The sequence below is a fragment of the Neophocaena asiaeorientalis genome, unplaced genomic scaffold (genome assembly GCF_003031525.2).
Source record: "Neophocaena asiaeorientalis asiaeorientalis breed wild unplaced genomic scaffold, Neophocaena_asiaeorientalis_V1.1 scaffold46, whole genome shotgun sequence".
NCBI classification, from domain to species: domain Eukaryota; kingdom Metazoa; phylum Chordata; class Mammalia; order Artiodactyla; family Phocoenidae; genus Neophocaena; species Neophocaena asiaeorientalis.
Genome location: NW_020175393.1, coordinates 11,437,861 through 11,451,349, shown reverse-complemented (window position 1 = coordinate 11,451,349; position 13,489 = coordinate 11,437,861). Strand labels below are relative to the sequence as shown.

At 35.8% G+C, this 13,489-nt stretch overlaps 1 protein-coding gene across 3 annotated transcripts in view; it reads left to right on the top strand.

Annotated features, from left to right (window-relative positions):
• Window positions 1–393: 393 nt before the first annotated feature.
• SUPT3H (SPT3 homolog, SAGA and STAGA complex component) overlaps window positions 394–13,489 on the top strand; it is a 443,936-nt gene continuing 430,840 nt past the window's right edge. For all 3 annotated transcript variants that reach the window (XR_003006039.1, XM_024765889.1, XM_024765890.1), the window contains exons 1-3: window positions 394–428; window positions 2,366–2,416; window positions 9,685–9,785. Coding sequence is in view for 2 of the 3 variants with exons in the window: in XM_024765889.1 (XP_024621657.1) it covers window positions 9,685–9,785 (101 nt within the window). In the remaining variant the exon portion in view is untranslated. The remainder of the gene's footprint in view (window positions 429–2,365; window positions 2,417–9,684; window positions 9,786–13,489) is intronic.

The window sequence follows — 13,489 nt, the reverse complement described above, 5'->3', positions numbered from 1 at the left end:
GAGAGGGCTGGGGGCCGGGAGAGGCGCCGAGCCCTGCGTGTCTGGGCCCCGCCCCCCTGCCCCCGGGAGCTGCCGTCGGGGGTCCCGGTCGTTAGCGCGGGAGGCTGAGGGGCACACAGAAGCAGCGTCTCCGGAGGCGCTGGCCCCGCGAGTCGGCCGGGTTCTCCCGCGGCGTGTGGAGTTGGCCTTGACTCCTCCCCGTAGGCGGGTGGGCGTGGGGCCAGGGGAGCTGGGCGGGCGAGCGGGAGCGGGCGTCGCTGGGTGTGTTCAGAAGCACCTTCCGCGTGTCATCTAGGTCGTGTTTTGGGGGGAAGAATTCTTAAACAAGGAAATTGTAGCTTTATGGGCGAGGTGGAAGAAGAGTTAGGTAGCGTTAGTAGAAGTGTAGCGTCCAGGAAAAGGAAAAGATCGACTCCCTTCTCTCTGGGGTGAGCCCACATCTGTGACCCCTGGGGAAATTATTTAGCGTGTCTTTGGCTGGGTGTTCTGGTCTGTAAAATGGGGATAGTAATAACCTAGATCAGAATTGTGAGGATTAAATGAGGTAATACAGGTTAATGCTTATAACAAGCTCCAGGCACTGATCAATTAGCTGTCAATTACCTGTCATTTTTATCTCCCTGTTTAAGGAATTCAGAATGACTGTGACCTGGCTTTCTAAGTGGAAAAATCATGAAACTGGTGTGGATTTTTATAGGGGCAGTGGAATGTGATATCTGACACTCAGAGGCGATCCTGGAAATGTGTTGTTGTTAACGTACACGTGGATAAATGAGCTTAACTCCGTGAGGCTTTAGAAACTTTAAACTCTTTCGTTCCAGAGAAATGAGGATGTATTTATCTAGGAGGAGAGGACGTAGGGTTTTACTATATGTGAGGACAGAACTGTGGAAACAGAATTAAATTACCTCTGTAAAGATTTACTTGAAGACCAAATTGAGGATGGAACTTGTGGAATTTCTGGTGGATGTTTTAGAGAGGCTGGATTTCACTGAATGTTATGAATAATTTCCTGATGGTTACTACTTTGCAAAAATAAAGTGCACTTCATTGTGTTATTGCAAGTTTCTTATCTCTGGGAATATTCAAGAAAAGATCTAGAGCAGCCTAGGTCTAGAGCAGCCGTGTCCAATGGAACTTTCTATCGTTGTGGAAATATTCTGTAATCTGTGCTGTCCTAATATGGTATCCACTAGGCACAAGTGGCTCTTGAGCCTTGAAGTGTGGCTAGTAGTGCACTGAGGTATTTAATTTTATTTTAATTAACTTAAATATAAATAGCCACATGTGGCTAGTGGCTGCCTTATTGGACAGCATAGGTCTAGAATCTAGCCTTTGAGACCTTTTCCAGTTCTTGATTTTGTTGAGTTTTAAGTCAGAGAAGCCAACTCTTAGAACATTTGTTGCTTTAGGGAATTATAATTATATTCAAATAATGCCTTTCATTCACATACTGTAGTTCAAAGCTTGGGTCTTTGGGTCTGTTAATACTTACAGCTTGAAAATTAAAGCAAAGCATTCTTTTGACTCCTAGGTTGTACGGCTAACAGCAGATTTGTTTGGAGAGTCATAATAATACTAAGTGGAGTTTCCTTTAATCATTGTACTGTTTCGTGACTGTGGGTTTCCACTATCTTTTATCGCTTTAGTCAGTTTTCAGTGAAAACCTTTCAACTCTTTTACTCCTGAGTTTTTTCAGTTTGAAAGATGGTGCTTTTTCCTTAACTTTTTGTATAAAAAACAATTTGATAAATTATAGTAGAAAACTGAGCGTTGGGCCATTTCAGAAGTAGTTTTGTGGTTATTGGTATTCAAAACTTTTGAAGAGATAAGTCTGAAATTTGGCGATATTTTGCAAGATTGCTTTCTTTGAAATACGTAGAGTGGTTTTTTTCAAGCAAATGTTTATAAAGTTAAGTTTGAAAGAAAAACTAAAAGAAAAAAACAACCCTTTGTTTATAGATAACACACCCTTAACTCTGGCCTGATGTTTGTGAAGTGGTACCCTTGGTCTCAAGGCCGATGATAACCCTTGGATCTGGAACAAAAACTTAAAGCTCACGAATTAAGCATATACAAAGAGCAGCCCATAACACAAATCAAAATGGGTTGCTCTTATGTATACCCTGCTTTTTCTGGGGCAGTCATGGTTTAGAGTCTGTTTGTCTCAGGATAATTCTTAATAGAACTCCTTCCATTTTCAAAAATGTTCCAGTTGGGTCTACTTAATAATATGGTCACCCTCCTTTCAGGCTTGTTGAAATTTGGAATGTATGATTTTAGGAGGATTAAATGTACTGCAACCTCAGAAATGTACTTGCTTTAAAGTAGTGACAACTTTATTGCTTATGTGCTTAAATAACAGACGAGCTATCTGGAATAAGGCCAGCAAGTGACCTGTCCGTTTAAGCCACAGGTAATTAAAATTTTCTACTTTTCTCCATATAATTGGATAGAAATCTTGGGCACCTTGATTTTTGGTTCTCTCTTGATTTTTGGTGTAGGAATCTGCAAAGAAAGTTAGGCCATGCCAGTTAAATCAGAACATTGAGTATTCTTGTTGAAAATAATACCTGTTTTACTTTATGGTGAGGTTGAATAGTGAAATTAGTTAGAAATCTACGTATTATATTAAAGACTGGTTTTGCTGATGGCTCACCTAAATAGTAAAGAAAAATAATTCAACTTAATGTTTTATTGTATTAATTGAATTTATACTGTAGTGGATAAAATATTTTATTGAGTCAAACACATTTGGTTTGATTCCTTACTGCTGAGGGTTAAATGAAGTAACCCATGTGATGTGTGTTGGGTGCAGCGAAGCACATAAGAAGTATGTACTCAATAAATATTGGCTGCTCTAGCCTTAAGTTTATTGAATAATGGATCTGGAGAGATATTAATGTTCTGAGATGCATTGTGGTTAGGTGCAAAGAGCACTTAAAACTAATTTCAGAATCTAAATGTAGCCCTTTTCTGCCCTAATTCTCTCTGTGTGATTTCAATTAAGGTATTTAACTTTTTTGAGTCTCAATTTCCTCATCAGTAAAACGGAATTAGTACCTAACCTTATCCCACCTCCTCCCAGGATCGCTGGAGGCTTCAGATGAGAATTACGTAAATTGTTGTGTTGTTTTACAGACATTTAACTATTTAATTGATTTCCTCTCGTCTACCGACTACCTCCAGTAAATCTGCAAAAACTGTTTACACATATTTTAATTTGTGAAACAGCATAGAGTGTAATAGACACTGTTACCTAAGATCATTCTCTTTGACAAATAATACTGTCCACCCCAGTAATGGTGCTATATTGATCTGGTTACAGTATATTCCCTGTACAAAACAGCTCCATACTACTGCTAAGGGAGAACCATCGTTTCCATGGGCACTTGATGTGTTCCAGACTAATGCTCCATCTCATTTATCCAAACGTGTCATTCCCACTTAGTAGGTGATACTGATGAGTCTCTTACTTTTCTGGAACGGATCTGTAAGTTTTTCTTGCATTATACTACTGCCTCTGATAGAATCTGACTGATAGTGGATATGGAAGGTTAAATAAGGTTATGAATATTAAAATAACATGCTAACTGGCTTATAGTATATACTAGTTGCTGAAAAACTGCTGTGTTCATTGAATTCATAGGGCAGTAAATATAAAATATTATATAAATATAAATTATTTAAAAATCTTGAAGTGTACTTTTGCTATTTCAAATGCTATAGCAGTTTTAGGACTGAATCCTTTATATTTTACTTTATTCATATTATTTGTTTCTGAATCTTTAAAAGACTATTCCTAATATTCTTCCCCTGAGAGTATATGTGTTTAATAATAATACTTTGTGATATGTTTTCAAGAAGCTATACTTTTGCTTGGATTCTTCATCATCATCATCATGAACTGAGTGCGTTCTAGGTACCAGGCACTGTCCTAAGTGCTTTGTATACATTACTTGATGTCACCTATGAGAGGAGTATTTTTAATCTCCTTTTTAAAGATGAGGGAACTGAGGCAGGGAGGTGATGTGACTTGCCCAAGGTCACCTGGTAAGTGTTAGAGCCTGTGTTTGAATTCCAGAGCCCAGCTCTTTACAGCTAAACTGTGAGTCGGCATAGACAGATACTTCACAACAAAGTTCACTGTGACAGACACATTGTGGAGGTCTCGTGAGTTAATTATAATCAACTTTTATTTGTGTGTTCCTTGTGGGATAGTAGAAAGAACTCTGGACCAGGAGTCAGGGGACCTCAGTTTTAGTCCCAGCTGTGTCACTAAATAGTGATGTGTCCTTGGGCAGTTCAAGAAACCCCTCTGGACTTCAGTATCCTCACCTGAAAAATGAGGGATTTGGATGAAATTAGTGATTTTCAAACTGTAGTTCTGAACGTCAGATGTCTTTGGTCCCTCCCCCCGCCAATTTCCATAGTTTTACTTTGTTATAGTTGTTTATCCATCTGCCTAAGATTTACTTTTAAGCAAAGAATTCCTGAACTTAACTTTTAAAGTCATCAGTCTCCAAGAAAACTTAATGACAGGTCCCCTGGCTACTATGTGTACAACTTCTCAGTAATTCCATATTATTTTAGTGTGTTAAAACTATGGCACTAAAATGGTCGGGGATTGGTGAATTTTTAAAAAATATGTATGTAGATGGACTGAATATTTCAGGTTACCTGGGATCAAAGCCTGTTTTTTGTGTTAGATTTGTTACCTTCACCCAGTGTTTTTACTCTTACCTTCTTCATGAATAGGGGGGAGATACATGCCTAAGAGGGTGGTTGTGAAATATGTGAGCCAATACAGGTGAAAGACCCCTTATAAACTCCGAAATGCTTATACAAATTCACTTCTTTTTTACATGCCTCCAGTAAATCTCCCACTCCTTTTTAGTCACGTGAACTGTGTTTTTACATGAGATCTTTTATTGAATTGTTTATATTTAATATGGACTTCTCATAAGGTTTAATATTTCTAAAATGTGAATCTAGACTGGAAGAGAATCTTGATGTTTAAGAGAGCTCCTTTTTTGACATCCTTGTCAAATACACTTACTTCTTACTATTAGAAGTATAATTGATTCCAAATTTTTGCATATATCTGGAACGTTAACCATTGTCACTCAATTATATAATATTTTATGTAAAAACAACAGTGTTTTCAATATTGGAAAAGTAAGCTTGCCATTTTTTCAGGGTTTGGATGTCACGTATTTTAGGATGATCTGATAGGCATGTTGGCAGTGCACTTTAAGAACCATTTTTGCAAAGAATAAAATTGTTTTTGAAACTCAGTATTTCTTTGAGAGTACTGGATATGAAAGCACATGGAGTAGAAACCTACATTAATATCAGTCTAAAGAAGAAAAATATAATAATAGAACTTCACGTGTCTCTGAGCAGTGTGTCACGGCTTCTATGTCTATAGGTTTAAAAAAATAATCGCTCATGTAGACAACTGAGATAAGTAAACTCAGTTTACAATCCGTCTGTCTATAGGGAATTTTCATAATTTACAGATGTCTTGATGTTTTCAATTCACGTATATTTTTTGAGCGCACATTATGTTGCAGCCACTGTCTTCTTTAAAACACTCCTCTGAGACAGGTAGAAACTATTCTTGATGGATGGAGAAACTGAACTTGAGAGATTAGTTGATCATTATTACCAGGTTCTACTATGTTGATTAACTTGAATTGGGGCATATATAAATATATTGGAATTATCATTGTGTTATACCAAAACTAGGTATAGAAGTTTTAAAATTTTGCAGATTTTAATTTGTTTTTTTATTTTTTGCATTCTCAGTGATTGAATGATCGTTTGGTATTACTTTTGCACAGCAGGAGAAATTTAGATCATGATGTAACTTGAGTTTTTTTTTTTAACAACAAAACTAAAATGTAGTGTCTAATAGTGTTGGCTTAACCATAATCGCTTCCTGCCCTTGGAGTTCTATGAAAATGAAAATGTTCTGGTTATAATAGTTTTCTATTAATTTATATTATGTGGGATGCTCAGATTATGAGTGATTGAAATTGAGACTCTGTAGATGCGCAGAATCAGTACATAGGTCTGCTGAATTAATATTTCTCAGGAGTGAAACAATTTAAAAATTCCACTGTCTTTTAGTAAATGGGTAGACTGATGGATTTCACAATCCAGATTTTTGACACTGTTTTGAGGGTGTTGTAACTAGTAATAACGTTTTCAACTCTGAGGTATTTTAAGCTGAAGATGTTTCATGGTATTTCTTCTTTGGTCATTTAGTCACTAAAAATATGAGCTATAGGGCTTCCCTGGTGGCGCAGTGGTTGAGAGTCCGCCTTACGATGCAGGGGACACAGGTTCGTGCCCCGGTCCGGGTTGTCCCAAAAAAAAAAAAAAAAAAAAAAAAAAGCTATAAATAGAAATGCAGTAACATGTTCATTACATTTTTGTTTAATTCACATTTGTGATGTATAACTTTACTACAGTTAAAATTTTTTTGTCGTCGTATTTTCTGAGAAAAGGGGTATATCCTTAAATTTCATTTTTGTTATTAAAAGATGTCAGTTTTTCTACTCTGGAACAGAATTTTACCGGTGTGACATAGTATTGGCTACTGGCTTAATAATCAGGTTTAAATATAAGTATTAATCAGAGATGAACTTATTCCTTGAGTTCACATTTAAACTGTGGCATGTTGAAATAATCTGGGTCTCCATGTGCACATCTGAATTCATTTTGTAAAATATGGCAAACAGCTGCATTTCAATTGAAAGCTAAAACAACTGCAGGACATTAACCCATTGAGAAGATTACAGTAGGTTTTCAGTTCCATGTTAACTATTTATTAGAGAAAATTGACTTGAGTGCTTCTGCTTTTAAGCGACATTTTTTTTTTTTTTAATGTCCGGGAGATAGGAAATAAAGCATTGGAATGATAGGACTTTGATGTGTAAAGAAGTTAATTATCTAAAACATCAAACAAAATGTGTGCACAGGAAATAATTATTTTAAAGATTCTAATGCACTGTCAGCTCATGATGTCAAGAAAAATGTTATTCACCTGTTTGATTTAAGAAGTAAATAACTTGACTGTGAAAGGATGATCGTGGTTATAATAAACTAGGATTGGGATCTTTTCACTCTTACCAATAAACACTCTTGATACGAAACATTTGCAGTAGGGGCACAAGCTAAGAAAGCTGGGGTTTTAGTACGCATTTACTTTCTGAAATGTCTCTTCTTCAGAGAGTGTTAAAGCAAGGTGACTGGATTTGCAGAATGAAAGAGAGCAATAACTCCAGCAGTGTCTCAGGATAATCCCAAGAATGGCATGCCTTCAAATCTGACATGAGTCAACTTAAATCATAGACTGAGGTTAATAATCTTTGCGTTTAACATCTTCTCCAGGATGTCATATCTCTGTCAGTCTTCTCTTGGGACAAGTGAACCATTTTCTAAGGTCACTGGAAAGCCAAGTTCCTTTTTGAACTTGCTTTCCTGTTTTATTATTCCCCAATCTTGGACTGATGATGCGCTTTTTTTTTTTTTAACCTGAGTTCAGAATGGTGTTCCTTCTTTTCCTCTATTATTTGTAGAAAAAAAGTACTTATTCCAAAAAAGTCTTTGTGAACAAATAGGACAAATTTACGCTTAAAAAGACCGATGGTCTTTCATAGCACTAGCTTCTTTATGTGTTTTAGAACTTTGGTTTTTCAGGTTCAGTTTGAGTGAAACTTTCTTCCTTCTCTTTCTCTGCTTTTGCAGTCTCTGTCAGTGGTTTTCGCCTGGCTCCTAGGGACCTTAGGTTAGACCAGGGCTTATATTGGCAGAGAGTTGGTCCTGCCACAGAATGATATTGGGACATTCCAGATCTAGCCACCCAGCTAGTGTGCTGCTTGTCTTAGGTCTCTGTCCTTTTGCCTTCTCAAAAGCTTCATATGTGGCCCATCTCAGGCAGTGGTTTGTAGTAGTTAATTTTTTCAGCTTTCATTCATGGGACCCAGCCTTTCCATCTCAGCCATCAGTGAATGACCCTGGTTCAAGTTTCCTTTATCAATTTTAAGCCTCCATTGCCCACAGAAGTGGTCAGTTTAGAGGATGTATTAAGAAGATAAATTTGATAGCAGTGTGGAGAATGAACTGAGCTGCAAAGAGAGAAGCTATAGATAGAGCTCAACAAGAAAGGGAGGTGGTAAAAACATAAAGTAGAATTTATTTGGCTTCTTACAAATTATAGGGTGCAGGAGAAGGAGTCAAAGATGATGACTGACGTTTTAAGCCAGGCTGACTAGTAGCAGTAGTGATGTCAGTGTGAAAACAGAACTTATTTTATAGGGAAACTAATTAATATTTGTTGAATTGTATTGAGGTCTTGTAGTGAAAATATTCAAGTTTCTTAAAGTTTGTGATTATGAAATAAGGATAATAAAATTTGTCACATAAAAGCTTTTAGCAGACCAAGAAAGGGAAAATTCTTGAGTTCTTTCTGTTTATAATAGTTAACATTGTGTACTGACTGTGTGCTAAGAACTATTCCGAATGCTTTGTTTATGTTAGTTCATTTAATCCTCACAGCAACCCTAAGAGTGTGTGATTATCATTCCTGTTTTACAGGTGAGGAAACTGAGGCACAGAGACGTTAAGGAACTTGCCCCGAGCCCTAGTAAAGTAGTAGAGCTGGGATTCTAACCTAGGCAGTCTGACTTCTGACTCCTAATTATTTTACTGTACTTAAAGTTCTCAGTACTGCTTTACTTTATTATATATTTTAAATCTGTTAATTCTTCTTTAATCAGCAAAGTATTTTTTAAAGAAAATCGTATTACAAAATTTATATGAACATGAAATAATAACTAACATTTATTGAGCGCTTACTGTGTCCTTGAGGTAAAAGCCTGAGGCTTTTATCTACTTCTATTACCTTAATGTTATTTTCACTAGTTCTTGTTTGTGGGACTGCCACATGTAATAAATAAAATGACGTATATTAGGATTAGCGTCTAGTTTTCCCATTATGCGCCAGCTTAATTTTATTGGGAAAAAAGTCACATTTTATTTTTTATTTTTTTAAAAGTCACATTTTAAATTGGTGAGTAATTTAACCATAAGATTATAAAATATCACAGTGCTTACTTCTGATCTACTGATTGGCTTTATTTGTAGTATTTGTATTTTAGGCTATGGTTCAAATGGGAATTAGATTATGTTTTGGTTTTCTAATTTTGTATCTTACAGCTGTGCAGCTCTTTCTTTAAATGAAATCTTACTTGGAACCCCAATATATGAAATAGAAAAATCAGAGTTCTTGTGTTCTGGATGGAACTGCTTGGGGGCCACTGGGAGCTCACTGAAATATTGCTGGGGAATCTTTGGGCTCCATGGAATGGATTTTGAAAACCACTGAACTTTATTAAAATATTTTAATGAGTATTTTTCTTCCAATACTTATTACAAAATATGTAATGAAAAGTTTATCACCCAAGTGAGTAATTTTTTTACATCATATTTGACTAAGCAGTTTTCTACCTTACTATTTCATTTTAATGAAGAACAAGTATGGACAAATCAGATTTACGTAAAACAAATCAGAATTTCTATACTTTTTGAAGTAACTTATAATTGCTTCCGTTTTCCCTGCATTTACTTATAGCTAAATACATTTTTGTAAGCTGAGTTCTCTTTTTTATTTAGATGAATAACACTGCAGCCAGCCCAATGTCTACTGCCACTTCAAGTAGTGGAAGAAGTACAGGGAAGTCTGTAAGCTTTGCAGCAGAATTGCAGAGTATGATGTAAGTATGGCTCTGTGTCTCAGTTATTACTATTTTAAGTTTATTCATGTTGATAAAAGACAATAGAAATAATGAGATTTATAAAACTTAACTTGGAAATTTGTACTTAAGTAAAAATGAAATAGTCTGATAACATTTTAAATAGCCATATACGGAAGGGACAAATTGGTTAAAAATGCTACAGTGATACTGTATTCAAAAAGTAAGTATTGGTTCATCTTCATAAAAGAATGAATACTCATGCAGACATTTGTGCTCTGATTATTATCTGCCCAAATCTGTGTTATGGATTGCTTATTGCTATTTTAGTTTTAGATTTAGAAAATTTTGACATTGATTATATTCTTGGACAGTTGGAAATATTTTCACAGAGTTCTCAGTTTTTCTCAAGTGTCAGTCATAATAATTCTGTGAGCCTAATGTAGTTTTCAGTTTTGATAATATTTGGAATCACTGTGTTTCAGAACTTGAGAAAAAACTTAGGACATTTAAAAAACACATTTCTTTAGTTTTTGAGAAATTGCATAGTCATTAACATTTCTTTGCTAAAGCTCTTTTCAGCTTGATTTCTGGCTTCTTTCACTGAGTGAGACTGCATGTCTTGATTTGATGAGAGGTAGCATATTTATTAGAAATGTCTGCTGGTGCATATTAGTTTTTCTTTATTATTGGTCCAGGAGACAATTTTCTGCAGAAGGGGGACAACACATTAGAGCTCTTCTTTTCCTATGGATACATTATTCATGACATACCCAGCAATTTGAAAAGAATGTTTCTGTTGAAGGTTTAAATGGGTGTATATTGATAGCCTTCATAGTGGATTAACTCCACTTTGTGATGATTATTGTTCAGAGGAAAAATGAGTTTGAGCATGTATCTAATGGTTGCTTGGTAAACATACTTTAAACAGCATCAGAAACGTTCAGGTCACAGGTTCTCAAACTTTGGCCTCAGGATCCCTTTATACTCTTAATTATTGAAGACCTTAAACAGCGTTTGTTTATGTGAATTGTTTCTATTCATATTTATTGCTTAGAGTTTAAAACTGAGAAATAAAAATTATTTACTAATTTATTTGAAAAAGTAATAAACCTATGATATGTTAAGTGATCTATACCCTATAAAATAATTATATTCTAAAACCAAAAATTCGTAACACATTTTGTTAGCTAAGATGAGACTAATAAAATGTGTTAATTTAGGAGTTGTATGAGGTGAGGCTGTCTGTTAAATTATGGAAAATGTTAAGGGTTTATGCTTGTATGCACTTTTGTACGTTTAAATTTTTTAGCTATGGTTTAGTAGCTTTATGTTAAACTTTTATGTTGTACTATGTTGATTATGTTTAAAAATACTAGATATGTTTTAGAATATTTGTAGTAAAGTGAGGAAATTAATTTTCCTGTAGAGCCAATTCATTGATCTACCTTGTATTTTTAAAAACTTTTAATTTTGAAAATTTCAAACTCATAAAATTATTGTAATAGTATAATGAACTCCATGCATCCATCATCAGACTAACGCTAATTGTGTTTTGCCAGTCTTTTTTTTTTTTTACTTTATTTTATTTTATTTTTGGCTGCGCTGGGTCTTCGTTGCTGCGCGCGGGCTTTCTCAAGTTGCGTTGAGCAGGGACTACTCTTCGTAGCAGTGTGTGGGCTTCTCATTGCGGTGGCTTCTCTTGTTGGGAGCACGGGCTCTAGGTGCACAGGCTTTAGTAGTTGTGGTGAGCGGGCTTCAGTAGTTGTGGCCCGCGGGCTCTAGAGCACAGGCTCAGTAGTTGTGGTGCATGGGCTTAGTTGCTCTGTGGCATGTGGGATCTTCCTGGACCAGGGCTCGAACCTGTGTCCTATGCATTGGCAGGCGGATTCTTAACCACTGTGCCACCAGGGAAGCCCCTTGCCAGTCTTCTTTAACCTTTCTCTCTGCTCTTCACTTTTCTTTTAATGAAATATTTTAAAGCAAACCCCAGAGATCATATTTCAAATTTGGTGTTACTTTTGAAAACAACGTATTTATTAGTAGGTAAAAAAACATGCTTTATAGCAGAGGTCAGCAAACTGTGGCCATAGACTGGCTGCTTGTTTCTGAAAATAAGATTTTATTGGACCACAGTCACACTCATTATTTATCTGTTATCTATTGCTGCTTTCATGCTACATGGCAGAGTTGAGTATTTGTGACTGACACCATATGGCCTGTAAAGCTGAAAATATTTACTATATGGCCCTTTACAGAAAGTTTGATGACCCCTGATCTATAGAAACAGTTCTCTGTAAGAAGAAAGCTGTATTTCCTTTTGTCATTTATACTTAGGAGAGGTTCTACTTAGCGCATTGGATAGACTGCAGGCCACTTAAGAAAACAGAAAAAAATAAAAGCTAAATTCAGCACTTTCTTATGAAATACTTTTGCAAACATCTTCCCAACTAATGTGCTTAAGCTAGATTCAGAATGCGAAAGTTATTGTTGGCCACAGCTTTGGAAGAACTGTACATTTTCCTTCTATTTCAGACCTCATAGAGAGGCCACTCCTAATAGTTATACATTCATCATTTATAGTCTGAAGTTATTTTTTCTTCTTATGAATTGCTTCATAGAACAGGAAAATAGGGCCAAGATTAGGGGAGTCCTTTTTTTATTTACCAATATTTTCTATTGGCATGAGGTTTTCAGGCTTTTATGTAAAATTAGAATCAATATGCGTTTGATCCTTGCTTATGTGATTTTAAATGAGAAAGTGCAGACTTAAGTCTCTGTGTTAATTTTGTGTTATAGGAATTTCATTCTGTGGATCTCTACTTTTTTTCTCCTGCATTTTCACAGTTCTTCTAAGCCTTTTTGTGTGGTATATTGCTGTTTTTTAATTCTCTGGCTACTGTCTTCCCTACTCATTCACCACTAATGAGCTGGTTTTTCTTGGCTCCATGCCCGCTAAGTAAGTAACAGTATTGTAGTGTCATTTCCAGGGAATGGCTTCACTGAAAGGCATGTAGTTGTCAGGCACAAATGGAATTGTCAGGATCTGCTATTAAATATAGAACTGGCAGCCAGTTTGTTCTCCTATTAGAGCCTTGATGGGACTGACCACATTTTAAGTTTGGGTGAGAAATACTACAACTGCAGCCTTCTCTAGGAAACGCTTCTACAAATTTTAAACTAAAGAATTGGTGGTCAGACAGTTGCTGGTGGGTTGCGGATGACAGCATCTTTCCCTTACCTAGTGCATGTAACTGAGCTCGTTTGCTACATGCTCCTTATCATAGCTCTTAGAATAACATGTGCTGGAAGGGTCCAGAGGCCTTTCATTTTTAAGTTATTGAACTCAAGTAGCCTGTAAATTAGAAAGTGAAATCTTTTCAATCTGCATTGCAGCTATTTTGACAGACTTCTTAAGAATTTAAATTAATTTAAACTCACTTCAAGGAATCTTCACTGGACTTTCTTTTCCTTATTTTACTCATTTATAAATTTCTTTGCCTTGTTATATTGTACTTCTGCAGGTTTATAGGCCTGGTGATAATGTCAGGTTTCACTGCTTGGTAGCGTTTAGTAATTCTCATGTGACCAAATTTAAAAAAAAAAAAAAAAAAGGATTTTGTTTGTATGCTACTTATATTTTATAAGAATACTTCCAAATGAAAATTTCATCCTTATTTAAAATCCACAGATTGAAAAAAAAATTTCTAAATCAGAGTTTATTA